General features: G+C 50.6%; 1 protein-coding gene across 2 annotated transcripts in view; it reads right to left on the reverse strand.

Annotated features, from left to right (window-relative positions):
• The window catches only part of LOC119962960 (LIM and calponin homology domains-containing protein 1-like), a 502,229-nt gene that overhangs the window by 282,547 nt on the left and 200,732 nt on the right, over window positions 1–18,950 (reverse strand). For both annotated transcript variants that reach the window (XM_038791315.1, XM_038791316.1), the window contains exon 3: window positions 4,890–4,959. In XM_038791315.1, the coding sequence (XP_038647243.1) occupies window positions 4,890–4,959 (70 nt within the window). The remainder of the gene's footprint in view (window positions 1–4,889; window positions 4,960–18,950) is intronic.

Consider the following 18,950-nt stretch of genomic DNA (forward strand, 5'->3'; position numbering starts at 1 on the left):
ACAGATTCTTCGTTGGCGCCAGCACTTAGCCGCTGGAATGGAGAATTTCACCTGCAGTTTTCAAAGTTCTGACATAGAAAATGTGGCAGCCAATTTGCACACAGCAAGACTCCAGAAACAACAATTTGATAATGACCAGATAATCTGTTTCAGTGACGCCTATTCATCAAACCAGCACCTTTCCCGATTCCGGCGTCGGAATCCATTCGCCACCCAATCGCCAATCCCAATTTTGGTGTCGGGCTATGGAGAATCCAGCCCGATACTATGATGCATGAGAAATACTGGACAGAAGACCAGGGAGCACTCCCCAGCTTATCATCAAAATGATCTTTCACTTGAAGGCGTTAAGGTCTGGCTTTTTAAAAAAAGACATCTGGAATAATGGTTACTCTCCTGTGAACTTCATACTCTCAGTACAACACCAGCTGGTGAGAAACCTTGAGCCTCTTCTTCGTGAAAACAGCACAATTTGCTGACCTTTGATACTCAGTGGCCTGTTTTGTATTAAAACTGTGTGAACTATGAATTGAAACAAGAGCTTTTCATGCTCACGCTGCGCTCACCATATTCGTCAGGACAGTGTCAAAAACAAAACACAACAACCTTCGGGAGACATTCTCAGCATCCTGCAAGTTTCTTACAGCTCCGGTTAAAAACAGGCACACAAAGGCACAGGTTACCATAACATCCGGCCTTCCAAAAAAAAACATGGCTGAAACTGGAGGGAAGCAAATTGCAGAAGTAATATCTCTGGCCTGGTCAGAGAAATGATGAGTAATGGCCATTTTAACTGGGTTATTAACAGAGAACATGGGCTGGAGTCTCTTCTTTGTGACAAAGTATATTTTGGATCGAGCCTTCTTCCCGATCTGTGATCATTTACAGCTTAACCTTAATAGCGCCGATTCTTCGCTCGCATGCCGGCGTCGGGGTGGCGTGGCGCAATTCGCGGTAGTCGCGGGGATTCTCCGGCCCGGCCACGGGTTGCAAGAATCCCACCCTTGATGTCTGGAAGCTGTGGGCGGGATTCTCTCAGCCAGGGGCCAGGCCGGAGAATCAGCGCGACTGGCGCGAATCACGCCACGCCGCCCCGATGCTGGCACGCGATTCTCCGCAGAGAAGAGAATCGGCGGCATTAGCGCCGGCTGGTGGTTGTGGCGCCGGTTGGAGGCCACTCCACGCGTCCGGCCGGCCGATTCTCGGCCCGAGCGGCCGTCGTAAAAACGGCCTGTTCCGCCGGCGCCTTCCACACTCGGCGTGGTATGGTCGGGGGGGGGGGGGGGGGGGGGGGGGGGGAGCCTGTGGGGAGGGAGGGGGAGTCCGACCCCGGTGGGGGTCCTCCGCTGTGGCCTTGTCCGTGATCGGGGCCCACCGATCGGAAGGCCGGCTTCTCTAGCTGGGTGCCTCGTTCCTTCCACGCTGGCCCCTGTAGCCCTACGCCATGTTGTGTCTAGTCCAGCGCGTTGAAGGAAGCCACTGCGCAAGTCCCGCGGCGCCCAGTTGCCGCCGGGATCAGCAGCTGGAGCGGTGTTAACCGCTCCAGTGCCATGCTGGCCTCCTGTAGGGGCCAGAATTGCTGATCCTGAGGCCGTGTTGACGCCGTTGAGGAACATAACGGCGTTTCCAATGGCGTCAACACTTAGCCTCAGAATCACAGAATCCCGCCCCAAGTGTCTGTCTGCTGCCACCATTTTGTTTCTGTGGCATGGAACGCACAGAAAGGGTGAAGGTAAGGTGACCCATTACCAGTACTGGAGAGGGGAAGCGGTGGCGGACCGATTTGAACGAGCAACTTGCTGAACGTCTTGAAGGAATCCTTTTCCAGATTTGTGGTAATTTTATTGTATTGTATTGACTGTTTAGCGTTTAATGTCTGAAAGCCCTGCTGATTGCTGGTGACTTTATTGTACTGTTGACGGTTCAAAGTTTAATGTCCAGAGCAATAAGTTTGTGTTGTTCCTGGCAGCTGTGTGCTTGTCTGATTCCACTCCTCTTGCTTCTGTGGCTTGGGGCAAAAGGAAGTGTGGCAGTAAGATGACCTAGTACCAGTACTGGTGAAAGGGAAGGAGGCTCTTTCATTCTTCTGCCGTCCTCTGTGTCAGTGTGACATTCTGGTGTTTTGTTACACTCCGCTCGAGAGACATGCCACTGATTGAAGGTGGAACTACGGGAGGGGGAGAGAGTCATTGTACTGTTGACTGTGTAGCGTTTACTGCTTGGAGGCTGTGTGTTTGTCTGCTGAAGCCCTTTCTATGGCCTGGAGTATGGAACCTACCGCCAGTGGTGGAGAGGGGCGCTCTCTCACTCTTCTGCTGTGCTCCGCGTCAGTGTACTTTTCCAGTGTATTTCTACGCTACCCTCGAGTGGCTTTCACTGATGCGAGCCTACTGCTGGAAGCTGTGGGAGGAGAATTGAGCAGCGGGTCGGTTTAGATGCTGGTGACTTTGTTATACTGTTGACTGTTTAACGTTTAACGTGTATTTGATTTTCTTCATAGCACTGTTGTAACTTTGTTTTTGTACCCATATTCTGCAGCGAAAAGGTGCCCATGTGTGTATAGCACACTGCCATTTCTTTGTTATTTAATGATTATTGTGATATATGGACTGTTAAAGTAGTTTGTTTTTGTGTAAAGATATTGTTGACTGTTCAATAAACAAAATATTTTAAAGTGGATTCCCGAGGGTATACATGCCATGTCTCAGACAAGTGTTATTGCCCATCATTCCAATCAAACTGTGAGGTTTGGACACTTTGCCTGAACCCTGAGGGCACCGACAGGACAGAGGCAGCAGCCAACTCTTCCTGATCACATATGGTCTATCGCTACGTCTGTCTCCGCTTATCCACCGGATGGACCCTGTGCTTTCAGGGGCGAAATTCTCCGACCCCCCGCAGGGTTGGAGAATCGCCCGGGGCCGGCGAAACTCCCGCCCGCGCCGTGGCCGGAATTCTCCGCCACCGGGGCGGGAATCGTGCCGCGCCGATTGCGTGCCCTCCGCGCCGATCGACGAACCCCTGCGGCAATTCTCCGGCCCGCGATGGGCCGAAGTCCCGCCGCTGAGAGGCCAATCCCGCCACCGTGGTTTCAACCACCTCTGGTGGCGGCGGGATTGGAGGCGGGAGCAGGCCCCCGGGGTCCTGGGGGGGGGGTGGGGGCGGGCTGATCGGACCTCAGAGGGTGCCCCCACAGTGGCCAGGCCCGCGATTGGGGCCCACCGATCGGTGGGCGGGCCAATGCCATGGGAGCACTCTTTTTCTTCCACCGCCGCCACGGCCTCCACCGTGGCGGAGGCGGAAGAGAACCCCCCTACCGCGCATGTGCCGGTGGTGACGTCAGCGGCAGCTGACGCACTGGCGCATGCGCGAACCGGCGAGGCCTTTCGGCTAGCCCTGACACCGGCCGGCCAGTGTCAAAGGCCCTTGCCGCCGGTTTTGGCACCAGTCGGCGTGGCGCCAACCACTCCAGCGCGGGCCTAGCTCCCAAAGGTGCGGATAATTCCGCACCTTTGGGGAGGCCCGACGCCGGAGTGGTTGGCGCCACTCCGCTACGCCGGGATCCCCCACCCTGCCAGGCAGGGGAGAATCCCGGCCCAGGTCTTTAAAGTAAAGTCACCATAGTCCCAGATGACCATAGGCTGCTTTCCCCTTTGAGGGGGAGAGCTGACTGGTGGTGATTTAACCTGAGGATCACTACACCTCAGGCGAGGGGTAAGTATGTGAAGGCGGGTCCTTCATGAAAAACCTCAGCCGGTAACTGGAATTGAACCTGCGTTGTTGGCCTTGCTCTGAATCGCAAGCCAGCTGTCGAGCCAACTGAGGCTATTAATTGACCAGCCGCTGTGTGATTGCAGGTAGCCAGCCGCATTGCCCTCAGAGGACAATGTTACCCACTTCCACTTAGGGCTGCACAGCAGCACAGTGGTTAGCACTATGGCTTCACAGCGCCAGGATCCCAGGTTCGATTCCCGGCTTGGGTCACTGTCTGTGCAGAATCTGCACGTTCTCCCCGTGTGTGCGTGGGTTTCCTCCAGGTGCTCCAGTTTCCTCCCACAGTCCAAAGATGTGCAGGTTAGGTGGATTGGCCAAGCTAAAATTGCCCCATTGCAGGAATAGATCGTGCGAGGGGGCCTAGGAAGGGTGTTCTTTCAGAGTGTCGGTGCAGACTTGATGGGTTAAATGGCCTCCTTCTGCACTGTAGGGATTCCATGATTCTATAATTCAAATGTCACCATCAGCACAAAATTCACCCTTTGCTTTCCACACAACCTGGCTGAGTTTAATACCCAGCCACAGAAGGTATGTGAAAATGGCTGGCAATCTCAGCCACCAAGGCCAAGGCACTGCAATGGAACAAACGACGGAAAACTACAGGAATTACCCACGAGCCTGGGGAGCCTACAGTTCCTAGTTGCTTTCTCCATGGCAACATCTCAGCCAATTAGAATCAACTTAGAAACCAATCAGCAGCCTTTTCGTCTCTAGTACAAATTGTTGTGATGGTTTGAAACTCAGCATTATTGGGTTTGCTCCGATCAGTGCAAGGTGAAAAGCTGCAGCAACATGTTCCTCTCTCTTTTCAGCAATAATCAAAGCATTGTTGGTTCATACAAATCTTGTCATTATTCAAACATTTGCGTAAAAGAATTCCCTGACACGAAAGCAAATGGCGGCTGAGTCATCTCAGACTTGAGCCCAAGAAAGAGGTTACTGAGCATGTCACAGTTAAAAAGAAAGACTTGCATTCATATTGGGCTTTTACTGACCAGGATGGATTTGCTTAAGCAATAAGATTCCGTTTTCTGCAAATAAAAGCAATTCATAGTGCAAGGTGTTTCATAAACGAGCTATGTAGGTAAAGATAATAATGAGAACCCAAGACTCACCAATCCTGCGATGGGAGTCGGCAGCCGATTGATCTTCTTCACAGCTCCAGGCTTTATGGCATTTAATAACCTGGGAGTAAAAAGCAACAAAAAACAATAAGAATCCCCCAGATTTATACAGTTTGAAATATTTTGACTGAAGTTAATCGAATCAGGTTTATGTGAAGTCAGACAGTGAGACACTCTGGTCACCAAAGGAATGTCAGTCATTGCTGGAAACTAATCACTTGAACTGGTGTCAATTTCGAAGAGACATTTTACCTCCTTAAATACTTTACCTCAGGAAACTAACATCACACCAAATGAATAAACCATCTTTGCACAGCTCTGTCAAATATTCGCCAATTTCCCCGCACCAAATTTACACACCTCGTGTAAATACAACTGACAATTCATCTTATTTTACTGTAAAGGAGAGTTCAAAAATATTCATTTGAATCATTGCCCCAGAGAGACAAGAATCCAGAATCCAGAAAAACACATATTTCTTTTCCCTTGTGGTAAAATTAATAATAAATGCAATGAGATAGGATGGAACCCTGCCCTTAAAGCACCTTCAAGACCAATGGTCCTAGGAGAAAAATGCTTTTCACACAAAGTTAACAGTGTTTCTGCGTCATTAGCTAATTTGGCAAATGGCAGTCTGTACCAGTTAAAAGGAAATTTGGCTGCAGATTCTCAATATTATGTTAACTTATGGATGTGATCACATGAAAAGAGCATTTTATAAATAGTTACAATTTTGTAACAGTGTTGGCATGCCTAAATCATGCACTTGTAGCTGTTGATCTCAGATATTTTTCCATTGAGCTTAAATTAGTCTTCTTTCTATCTCTCAGTTGCTTCAAAGTCAGAATAATATATTAATTTATGGCAAACAAACATAATTAACTGATGGAAATGCAACACTTTCTATAGTGCACCATGGGGTGCTTTGTCGACTCAGGTTTTGGCAGCCATATGAGTTTATATTGGCTCTTCACATTGCTGTGGAATGCAGAGCGAAAGCAACAGTCTGTCCATGTGGATTCAAACTCACGAACACTGCTTCCTGACCTCTGGTTGTTTGCACTGATTGGAAAGAGCAATGGAATAACCAGTTCTATCATGATCATAGGGCGCTATTCTCCGCACCCCACGCCGGGGGGGAGAATCGCGAGAGCGCCGGGCAAATCACGACACGCCGCCCTGGCACCCTCCACAATTCTCCCACCCACCCCAAAATGGCGTGTCGCGTTTTGCAACAGGCCGCTCGGAGAATCGCCGCTCGCCGTTTCTCACGGCGACCGGCGATACTCCGGCCCGGATGGGCCGAGCGGCCTGCTGAACCCGACTGGTTCATGCCGGCACCAACCACACCTGGTCGCTGCCGGCGTGAACAGCACGCGACCAGTGCATGTGGGGCCTGTGGGGGGCGGAGGGAGGATCGAGCGCCACGGGCATGCTCATGTGATGTCTGGCCCGCAATCCGTGCCCACCGATCGTTGGGCCGGCGTCTCTAAAAGATGCACTCTTTTCCCTCCGCCATCCCGCAAGATCAAGCCGCCATGTCTTGCGGGGCAGCGGAGGGGAAGACGGCAGCCGCGCATGCGTGGCTGACGTCACTTAGGCGCCGCCGGCCGCGTCATTCTCGGCGCGCCGCTTTGATGCAAGCGTCATGGCCCGGCGCCCGAGATTGACGCGCCACCGCTCCTAGCCCCCCCACTGCAGGGGGAGCAAGGGAAGAGCAGAGTACACCCGAAACACTCCGGGCGCAATTCTCCGCACTCACGACGGTGCGGAGAATAGCGTGGCTCGTAAAATTTTACGGCCACGCTAGTCCGACGCCCTCCCGCTATTCTCCCCCCCCCCACGCCCGACTCCCGATACGAATCGCTGCTGCCGTTTTTTTACGGCCAGCAGCGATTCTCAGCTGTCCGATGGGCCGAGTTCCCAGCCCTTTACGGCTGTTTTTATGAACGGCAAACACACCTGGTCTGGCCGTTCGTAAAAACGGCCGTAAAGTCCTGATTTTTAAAACCATGGCACCGATTGGCACGGCAGTACCACGGCCGTGCCAAGGGTGCCATGGGCCCGCAATCGGTGCCCACCGATCGCGGGCAGCGGGTCCGATGCCCGCGCACTCTTTGTCCCTCCGCCGCCCGCTGTATCACTTCGCGGGGCGGCTGAGGAGCATCCCGGCCCGCGCATGCGCGGGTTTCGCGCAAATGTGCGATGACGTCATCCGCGCATGCGCGGGTTGGAGTCTTCCAATCCGCGCATGCGCGGCTGACGTCATATGACGCGTCAGCCGGCGCAAACTCTGGCAAGCGGGCTTAACGAAATTCGTTAAGCCCGCGATGCCAGGGTTTACGGCGTCGGGATGCTAGCCCCGACCGGGGACCAGAATCGGTTCCCGGTCGGCGAGGGGGGGCTGGCGTCAAACCCGCCCGGATTTGACGCCAGCCTTACGATTTCTCCCCCTCTGGGAGAATCGCGCCCTCCGGGTTTCACTCCGGCGTCGGCTGTTTGTCTCCCTTTGGGAGAATCGGGCCATTATGTCTGAACAGTGAATTGTGGGAAATAATAGGGTGGATTGTCCATCCAGCGACGCTGGAATCGCAAACAGGCAGTGAATTGGACCTCAATGGAAAATAAAGGTCCATGGCGGCATGGCTGCGTTCCACGCCCATGGTGGCGTGGGCATGCAAAACATACACTAGCATTCGTTAACATATCATTAATGGGTCCAACTCAGTAGCCTCCAGCCTCCTGCGATGTTCCGCCTCAACCAGGCAGAAATACCATTGGCAAGGTTCACGTTTTGTATTTAAAAACAGGGACTGGGTACACTGGCAGCTGAGGAAGAGAGAGGGGGTTATAATGTTTCCAAAGGCGCAACGGTGGGCTGTAAGTTGTGCCGCAGGCGAGTGAGTGTCTGCCAGGGCCGGGGGGGGGGGGGGGGGGGGGGGCAGGGGGGTGGAGCAGCTGGGGGTGACCAGGAGATAGGCCGTGGGTCCAGTGTGCGTGTGTGTCCCAGGGACTGGGGTGCCTACGCATGGACAACCATTGCTGTGGCCTGCAAGGCAGCCATCTGACTGCGCACTTCACTAACTGCTCACTATGTTCTGTAAATGTGCAGAGCGCCACGGGCCAAAAGGGTACCCACCCCCGCCCCTTCCATGCAAGGCCAACTGCATAGGAACCCCCGGACCCCAGCTGACACATCGATGCACTGGGCATGGTCCAGCATAACCAGTGGCCCACCTGGTGCCAGCACTCCTCAGTGCACCCATCCAAGGTGCTGCTCCACTGCAGGGGGAGCAAGGGAAGAGCAGAGCACACCCGAACAGCGGACACATTCACCGTGGCCTTTGCCACCCACCCTGGGACTCTGCCCCCCCCCCCCTCCCCAAGGTGGATACCCCACCAGTAGGACTATAAACTAGCCCAACCTGCAGGACCACCGGCCGTCACTAAGCCTGCCCACTGTGCCCCTGCTCCCATCCATCCCGCCTCTGGACAGATAGGCACAACTCATGCATCGGAAAGACAACCCATGGCTCACCATAGCTTCGGCCCCATCCCCTTCGCCCAGCCCCATTCATTGGCCCTGCCTGCAGGTGTGCCACCAAGCATGGCACCGGTTGGTGACTCTAGGTGCCTCACCTCCCCTCACCCCACAACCAGGTGTAGCCCTGCTGGCGGTGTACCACACGGCCCACCCAAGGAGGACACCCTCAGTAGACCACACAGGAAGCCACAGGACAGGGGCCGTGGAGCATTGTGCTGGCATGGGTAGAGCCAGCCACCGATACCCGTGCAGGCAGGGGTGGGTGGCAGGGTTAAAGGCGGCACTGACGGCTCCAGAGGCACGGTGTAGAAGGCAGGGTGTCAGGGGAAATGGCCGTGGCTAGGAGTGGGACATGCAGGGGCAGTAGTGCAGGCCAGGGCCACCGCGTAGCCCGTTGGACCTGGATTGTATGGGAGTACACATCATGCGAACATGTCTGCCCTTTACCCCATGAAGGCAATGGATTTCAGACTCCAGCCAGGATTGGTTGGCAGCCCTTGCAATGAGGCTGCATGAACCGGAATTTCTCGGGAGGACCCCGGCAGAACAGGAGCCTGCTCCAGAGGATCAGGAGCCAGCCGGTGACGCTGGAGAGCCCGCTGTCCTTCAGGCTGAGGAGGAGGTGGGAAGGAGGCATTGTATCTGGCCCTGTATAGGAGGCGGTGTATGAGGCCCTATGAAGGAGGTGGTGTAAGAGGCCCTATGTAGGAGGCATTGTATCAGGCCCTGTGAAGGAGGCTGTGTATCAGGCCCTGTGTACATCGGCAATGGCTATCCTTCGAGGGCCTTCTGGAATAAGCGTGTCGCCGACGACTGCGGTTGAGCAGGGAGACTGTGTGACATCTGTGCGAGATGATGACGCACATGGAACTGCGGGGTTATGGGGGAGGATACCTGCTCCCGGTGGCCATCAAGGCGATGGTCACCCTGAATCTCTTGCCAACGAGATCTCGCAGACATACATTCACATGTACATCCACGCTGTCAAGGATGCCCTATATGCCCAGGTAACACACATCCCCCTACTAGCAACAGCACATGAGAGGGTGCCCTTCATCAATAGGAAGGGCTTCCACTCAATGAATGTGCAGTTGGTGCGCGCCCGGTATCCAGGCAGCGTGCATGAGGCTTTCGTCCTGACACACTTGTCGGTGTCCGACACTTTTGAGGCGCAACCTCGGGTGAGCGGTTGGTCTTGGGTGACAGAGCTTATCCACTGCAGTCTTGGCTGATGTCATTGAGTGGTGCATCAACGTCCTCAAGATATGGTTTAAGTGCCTGGACCGCTCTGATGGGGCCTTTCAGTAGGGCCCCAGGAGGGTCTCCACATTGTGGTCACCTGCTGCGTCCTCCACAGCATCATGCAACAGAGGGGCAACATGCTGGAGGAGAAGGAGGACATTATGGGGGTGGTGAGCGGTGATGGGTCACTCACCGGATAGGCCCAACCACAGGGTGACCCCACATCATCGGCCTCCCACATGCACCCCTCAAACCCCGGCACAGACTCTGCAAGCCATCCCTCCCACTCTTCCGATAGAGGACCGAGGCAGTTCAGAACGTTGGTGCAGAGGTGTTTATTTGTGACTCTGCTATGTACAATAACCCTGCCCGAGCCCTAATGCTATCCTATGTTATGCATCTCTGCCAAGTTAACTTTTGGCAAACACTGACCACATCAAGGAGATGTGAGTACATTCCAAACAGTAAGTGCATTCCAGCACTCAAGCGTGTGATTTCACTGCACTTACCTCTCTTTGATGTGATCAATGTTTACAAACATTGGTGTTTCATCCATTAGGCCACTGAACCATGAAAGAAAAATGGATCAAAACCGCAGATGGTTTGTAGAAGCGGTCAATCACAGACTGCTACTGGAAAGCTATGAATGGCTTGCAGCTAATAGATCTGTGGAAACCAGACTCTCCTTCGAGGACTGGACACATGGAGCTGCAGGAAGCTATAATGCTTCTCACTGCCTCTGTCTGGACTGTTCTCTAGCTTTGAGGCTAGAGGAGGTGTGGGCTGGGGCAGGCAGTGCATTGTGGCAATGCATTATTAGGGGGGTTGGCCCTCAGTTGGGCTGGGATAGTCGCTCCCAGTGTGACACTGGCATCTTGGACCACCACGTCAGAACCACGCTGGTAAAAACCACACGTGATCCGCGCCCGTGTGATTCCCGGCCGCAGGGACTAGAGAATCATGAGAGGCCAGAGCATAGGGCACCGGGCCAACTAAATAGATGCAAATAGGTTATTAACATCCATTTGCATTTATTTTCTCCCTCCCCCCACCGCGGGCACGCATCATGGACTTGGTTCACGCCACCAGTGGGTGCTCGGAGTATCGGTTCCAGATGGCGCTTAGCACCGATGCTGATGTCCCCGACGCCCAATTCTCGATCCCATCGGGGGACACATTCCGGCACCCCAGAACGGAGAATCCTTCCTAAAGTCTCTCAACGGAGATTCCAGCCCAATGCTTGAATTTCAGGACTTTTCTTTGTGGTGAACTTTGCAGCAACTGGGCAGCAAGGTGGCACAGTGGTTAGCACTGCTGCCTCACGGCGCCGAATTCCCAGATTTGATCCCGGTCCTGGGTCACTGTCTATGTGGAGTTTGCACATTCTCCCCATGTTTGCGTCGGTTTCACCCCCACAACCCAAAGGAGGATTAGCCATGCTAAATTGCCCCTTAATTGGAAAAAATTATTTGGGTACTCTAAATTTTAAAAAAACTTTGCACCTACTGCTTTTAGGTGATCTGTCTATTAGTGCACGGTTTTGTTAGTTAGCTTCAAAGTGAGATCTTGGCTTCAAATTAATAACCAAGAAACCACTACAAAGTAGTAGAATTAAAGTTTCAAATGCTTTGTAGTCTGAACCCACGTTGTGGAAAATGCATTAATGCATAACATATTGCACCAATGTTCAGTTCAGTCCTATTAATCAGGAATATGTTCCTGTCTTAATATTGTCAGTCTAAGAGGGCACAGTTGATGAATAACTTAGAACACAGTTGCACAACTATTTCTGGAAAAATTCTGTTCTGTCACAGTGAAAGGATAGATTATGTACATGATGCCTGCATCAAACACATTGCCTCACACAAGTAGTTGTGTTTAAAAAACTTGATTTAAAACATATTTTTCCTTTGTTTGTTAGTTCCAGTGTTCACAGCCATTTTTCCACTCATTTTCCCTGATTTAATGGGTTTCAGGCCAAGCACTTTCTAGATCAGCTCACCTATAAAATCTTCAGGTCAACAAAAATAAGATAACATAGAGATGGAATGAATCTTCTTAGCGTAATATCCTTCACTGTGATCATGAGCATAGGACATAAAAGAGTGGGAATACAAGATTAACTATGGAATCAAAACTGTACTGGTAAAATCCAAATGATACTGTGTCTAACTGCTATTATAGTCACAGAGTGAGATTTTGTGGATCGGTTCGCCACGGGCCAAAATCTTGTAATGGCCGCTAAATCTCGCGAGAGGGCCGTAACGGGATTTGCGTCAGTGAGATCTCGGTTTGAGTTCCTCCCTGCCCCCTGCCGGTGCCGTGATCAGGTTCATGGCCCTTGCATGGTTTTGAAGTAATTTAAATATAGCTTTACGCCATAACCCCATGGAATGCTCCTCCCCTGGTGGTGTGATGTAACGACAGTACGATTCGCGAATGATTTTGAAATTGAAAACCAGTCATATTGACCAGGTCGAGGGTGCGGAGGCGCGTGGATGCCCGGGGGTTAAGGGCCATGGCTAGGCATTGTGTTATGGGCCAGGGTTTAGAGAACACCAAAGTGTATCATGGAGTTGATCTGACCCCCAACTTTTAATAGATTGTGGTATGGGGAGCACACAGCCCACTCTGCAGGTATGGTACAGCAGAAATAGAAAAGTATTTTTTTTAAGCAAAACTATGTTTCTTCTATGAACTCAAGTTAACCTTTTTGAAACATACAGTGAACATTTTAGCAACCATTAATTCAAAAACAACCCCCAAAGACTACAACACTAAGTAATCCTTTAAGCTTTCCTTTTAACACCCAGAATATTTAAAGCACCTTTCACCAGAAGCACATTAGGTTAAAGTCACTACTGTTATTAATTTTAAATCACCAGGATCAATTTACAGTCTGGAGATTACAGAGAGAGACTCATACACCTTCTGGCTATGACTGCAGCTATCCAGCTCTGAAAACGAAACTAAAACACACCCTGCAGCAAACAGCCTAAAACAAAAGTAAAAAGCTGCCAGACAGCCCAACTCCACCCACTCTGCGACATCACTGCATGGTAAACACCCAATTCTTAAAGGTACTCTCAGTACAGATATTTATATACACACCCATTTATAAACACCCATTTCTTAAAGGTACTCTCGCATGACAATTGTCCCTGGCACCCTGGCAGTTTCCCCTGGGAGCATTGCCAGGGGCACTGAATTTGGTACTAAGAAAGAATTAGCTGATCTTAATGGTTCGGCAGATATGTGTTCAGAAGTTCACCTCAGTGATCAAATGTAACATCAAGGTTGGGAACAGTTTGGTTTCAGCTCAGTCAATTGTCAAGGAGAAAGATGAGTCAACTCAAGGACATTTTCATTTCATTTCATTTCATTTATATGCCAGGCTCAGCCTGATACGATTTAAGGTAGTTCACGGGCACACATGATGGCAACCTGGATGAGGCTGAGGGGTGACCAGCTGTAAGTTTATCAAATTATATGGGGTAAAGATAGGTTGAACAGTTGGAGGCTTTTTCCCAGGGTGGAATGACAATTACAAGGGGGCACAAGTTCAAGGTGAGGGGGGAAATGTTCAGTGGAGATGTGCGGGGGAAGTTTTTTATACAGAGGGTGGTGGTGACCTGGAATGCACTGCCAAGTGAGATGGTTGAGGCAGATAAGTTAGCGTCCTTTCAGACTTATCTGGATAGGCACATGAATAGATGGAGTATAGAAGGATGCAGGCGGTTGGCTACATAGGACACATGATCAGCGTAGGCTTGGAGGGCCGAAGGGCTCGTTCCTGTGCTGTATTGTTCTTTGTTCTTTGTAAAACCAGAACCAATGGCATAATATCTAGTCTCCTCCCTACTGGCCTCCATGAATAACAATCCAAAAAAAGATAGCATCTCACCCACACTCCCATCACCACCTTTGTCAAGGTTCTGTGACAAATACCCCCAAGAAAAAGAAAACAAACTTGCTTTAGTTTTAAATCGGAGCTTGAAGGCTGGGAACTACAGTTGCTGGTGGGCCTGAGGGTTTCTGTGCATACGCCAACCATAGAATTGCCACACGTTCGCAGTTTGTGAGGGTTTTTTACATTTTTGGGTCTTCTGCGCATGCGCCCGGCCAGAGAATGGCCCCACGTGCACAATTAGTAGATTTTCTTGTCTTCAGGCTGGGAAATGGCCCTGCGCACATGTGCAATTCAAGCATTTATTTCTTCACACAGGTACTGGCCTGTGCAAAAAGCACAGAAGAAAATGAAGAAAAGTGGAACAGTGCAAAACTGAAGGTCAGGTGGCCTGAAGTGGAGCACCATTCGAGAGAAGATGTCCCAGACAAAGAAGATCCTAAACCAGAGAATGGGGATGAAAGCCATAAGGCAGTCCAAGGTAAAGAACAAAGGAAGATATCAGAAATAGACGCTGTTGAACAAAGTTGAGAGAAAGGAGCTGAGCAAATTGGCTCCAAGTTAAAGACAGGGAGCAGACCTGAAATAAAGCAGGCTTGAAAGAAACCAGAATATCAAAGGACACAGCCAAAGGTTGGCAACTTCTTACTGCGGGCCTATGGAGCAGTGGTGTTCTGCTTGGCACGGCTGAACATCTATATGTGTGCTTGAAAGGTGAAGCTTGTGGGGTAAGGGACATTGGAAGGCGAGATTGAAACAATAGAGGCGAATCCTGGTAGAAATTACTCAATTACAATTGACATTTGGAGAAAATTTCAAGGTGGGTTTTAAAGTGTGGAGATTACGGGCGGGATTCTCCGAGCCCCACGCTGGGCCAGAGAATAGCCGCAACATGCCAAACCGCCCCGACGCCGGCACGCGGTTCTCCGAGGAGCGGAGAATCGGCACCATTTGTGGCGGCGCTTTTGGTGCGGCGCCGGTCATAGGCCGCTGTCCGTGGCCAGGCCGCTGATTCTCCATCCTTGATGGGCCGAGCGGCTGCTCGGAAACAGCAGAGTCCCGCCGGTGCCGTCCACGGCTGCTCGCAGCCGGCGGGAACTCTGCGCGCAGGGTCGGGGGGCAGCCTGTTGGGGGGGGGGGGGGGGGGGGGGGGGGGGCTCCTTCACTGGGGAGGGGGGATCCAATGGGGTCTGGCCCGCGATCGGGGTCCACCGATCGGTGGGCCGGCCTCTCCATCCCCAGCCCTATTTTGTAACACGGCCGGCCCCTGAACCCCACGCCATGTTGCGTCAGGGCCGGCACGTTGGGGCCGTCCCCCGCGCATGCGCGGGTTGGTGCAGCGCCACTGCGCATGCGCGGGTGGCGCCACACCACAGTGCATGAATGGGTTGGCCAGAATCGGTAGCGCCCGCACCCATGACGGCGCGGACACTCAGCCCCCGTTTCAGAGAATCCCGCCCAATATGCCCTCATGAGAAAAGCAAAGTTTCAGTGAGACAAGCTGGCTGATGGTGTAGGTGGGGGGGGGTTCACTGAGAAATCCATGGAATCTGCTTTAGTGACATCTGTCACTCTTTTCGAGGTGTGTTGTGTCCTACCACGGTTTGCCTATTAGTTACACGTACCGCATACTTACATATCAGAGTTTAAGATAGATATTATAAATTGTGTACCTTTACAAATTTGTGTATATTTGTAAAGGTATATAGTTGGCGTGAAGGAGTAATGTGATTTGACTCATTTATTGCCATTGGTATTGAAATCTTTCCTACTTTTTGCCTCGTGTAATATAGTTCATTTTTCTTGTTTAATAAACATTTTATCCTTTGTGGTAGCTTCCCAGAAAACCTACATCTTACCATTTTTCCTGCCACTTGGTGTGCACACTATAAAATATTCTGCCACATATTTTTTCAAAAGAAGAGTGCTGTAGAAATGCAAATGCAATGCTCTTGTCAAAATGTTCCTAACTTTGTCTTGCCGGTGAGGATTCTCACACCCCTGCCTGGATATTCCAGCAGAAGTTGCACACAATTTCCTGACAACAAAGTTAAATGGTCAGCAAACCATGCCGAGCCTATCCCTCAATCTCCCATGCACACTCTTGGTGGGTAGGTGGAAGTCAGAAAATGATGAAATTTGTGTTGAAAGTAGCTCGCTTTGAAGATATATTGGTGTGGCACCATTCAGTTGCACAGTGCCCTGTGTTTATAGAACTACATTGCTGTCAATCATGCTATACACCTTTGTGATATCAGGCCCTTTGCTTCTTGGTCACAGAACCGGCAATTATATTGTTACAAGGTCAGTTGTACTGGGCGGCATTGTGTTTAAAAGCAGGAATAATTAAAGCATACTCAACATTGAATTTTTGGTAATTCCATTTCATGAGGAGTTTCAGCATGGCAAAACACTATGTGGCAGAGTCGCTGTTTGTTTCATAAACGTCTATTTCACTCATCTTTCTTTGAAAACGAGAACATTTCTCATTACTGTGGGGCACCATTACATTAACAAGGTCCTGGTAATGAAAATGAAAAAATGAAAATCGCTTATTGTCACGAGTAGGCTTCGAATGAAGTTACTGTGAAAAGCCCCTAGTTGCCACATTCCGGCGCCTGTTCGGGGAGGCTGTTACGGGAATCAAACCGTGCTGCTGGCCTGCCTCGGTCTGCTTTCAAAGCCAGCGATTTAGCCCTGTGCTAAACAGCCCCTAATCTGACTGGCCACACTAAAAACTTACAAGGTAGGTGAAATCCAAGGCTTCCAAACCTGGAAGTGGAACTACCTGCTGCCCACAGTAAAATCCAGACGTTGACGGGTTCGATTCAACTTCCTGATGCACTTGGAATCTTAACCCAGCTAACAGCCACCACCCCTGCCACTCACAGCCAATCGCACCCCTCACCCATGTTAGAATTCCACTCCCCTCCAGTTTATAAAGGCTCCTTAACCCATTATATAATAATTAATTACAATCTCCGCATTAATGATCACCATAATAGGAGAAAATCTCAGGTTCAACAAGCTTATATAATGAAGAGATTTATTATATCATCGTGCTGAAGCACAAATAGGATTTCACATCACAATTATATTCCTCTTTTTAAAAGTTATTATAAAATAGGTACTGGTTTTAAAAATCACTCAGTTATTCTCCCCTTAGATAGAAAACCAAGAAAACTCCCTTTCCATCAAATTCATCATCATTTGGCTATTTCACTCAGATGGGGAAATTCTTTTGAGGTTTTGACTGAGGCATATTTTTGTGGCAAAATAAATTGAGTTTTACTCTGCAGAAACATAGTCAAAATTCTTCTTGTCTGTTCCAATCAGTCTGTAAAAAAACCCAGCGAGTTCTTCTGATGTCCTGACTATCTAACAAACTATCACCACTGAAAAACAGATCAGCGGGTTATTCAACTGTTTGTGGGATATTGCTGACACAGAAAGGCTGATGCAGTTGCTTAACTTGGTATTAGTCATGCACTTCAACAGTAAGTGTTCACATGTTAAAAATGTTCAGATAATGGAAGAATCTGAATTGATATTGCATCTTCATGATCTCAGGACGTCCCAATGTGAATTACTTCTTAAGTATAGTCACTGGAGGCTTCCGGTGGCGACATGTAGGTGGAGATCGCTAGAGTTCTCGTTTGTTGGTCCTTCTCACCCAATTTTGGAGGGAAATTTTATATGAGTTGTCTTCAGCAAAGTTGTGAGAATTAGAGGATGTCAAAATCCCAAAGAAAGAATAGGAACAAGCGCTAGTTCACCTGGGGGTCTGAGTTCGATACAGAGATCTATAGGAGGAAACATGATGGGGGCAAGCTCACTGGGCAGGGCTGTGCCCTTACAGTGGTCACGCTGGCCGAGGTGATGGTAGTGGAGTTCGAACCGGAAGTTTGCCAAGCATTTTCAGCGACATGGGAAGGAGATGGTGGGAATGCTCAAAACAGTTGGTGGGGGATACGCTGGCCTAAATAAAGGAGGCTCTTGGAAAAACATCGGAGACGGTGCGGGAGCATGATGAGGTGTTGACGGGGGTGAAGAGGCCTTTTTGCGGCACAGCGATCAGCTCGCCTCCTGGGAGAGGAGCTGCGGAAGATGAAGGAAAGTAATAAAGGGCTGAGAGCCAAAGTGGGGGACCTGGAGAACAGGTCACGGCAGCAAAATCTTCGGATTGTGGGGCTGCCTGAGGGGGTGGAGGGCCCAAGGCCGATGGAGTGCTTTTTGGGGAAGTTTGCCAAGTTGAGGAGAGCACCTCCCCCTTTAAGCTGGATAGGGATCATTGGTCGCTCTGGCCGAAGCCAAAGGCGAATGATCCACCAAGAACTGTAATAGCCTGTTTTCACAGTATCAGATGAAGGAGAGGGTCTTGTGATGGGCCAAGCAAAATTGAGAGGTGAGGTGGGAAGAAACAGTGGTACTCATATATCCCAGGATGTCATGGTGGAGCTGGCAACCTTCGACGAACACGGAGACAAGGCTGGCCGTCTATTGGCTCACCAGCTGAGAAAGCAGGCAACCACAAGGGAAATAGCGCAGGTAAAGGATAGCAGAGGCAGACTGATAACAGAACCAAAGGAGGTCAATCGGGCATTCAAGACCTTCTACCGGGACTATACACCTCTGAGTCCCCCAACGAGGGACATGGTGATGAAACAGTTCCTAGACAGACTGAAACTACGAGTGGTGGGGGAAGACAGACGGGGGAAGAAGAAGGACCAATAGATCTGGGAGAAATCATGTAGAGCATCAGCTCCATGCAGGCGGGGAAGGCAACGGGACCCGACGGGTTCCCGGTGGACTTCGACAAAACATTTGCACCAGTCCTGGCCCCACACCTAAGGGACATGTTCGCAGACTCACTGGCAAGGGGCACCCTGCTCCCCACACTAGCGCAAGCCACAATCTCGCTGATACCCAAAAAAGATAAAGACCTGATGATGCACTATCAATTGCACAAAAGACTCAGATTGGTACAACTGCGGCTTTATTACAGTCAATGCGTGGCCTCCTACTGCAGCTGGCGAAATGGCTGATCAGGAGGAGGTCATGCATATTTATACAGTGGCTTGTGGGCGGAGCTAGTCAGCAGGGGCTACAGGCGAACCTGTAGTGTAGGTCCTACCGTACATCGCCTAATACAGGTGCACACAGTTAACACAGTGGATTACCACATTCACCCTCTGTTAAAAATGAGTCCGGCGGGGGTGGCATGGAACTATATACAGATTTGCGAATAATTTACAGAGGGGAGGGGGGAAAAGTATATGTCCATCTTGTAGTCTGGTGCCCGTCAGAGGTTAAACCTGTCCAGTGGTTTGACGGTTCGCTGGGAGCAACGTAGCGGTGA

The sequence above is a fragment of the Scyliorhinus canicula genome, chromosome 3 (assembly GCF_902713615.1).
Source record: "Scyliorhinus canicula chromosome 3, sScyCan1.1, whole genome shotgun sequence".
Classification (NCBI taxonomy): domain Eukaryota; kingdom Metazoa; phylum Chordata; class Chondrichthyes; order Carcharhiniformes; family Scyliorhinidae; genus Scyliorhinus; species Scyliorhinus canicula.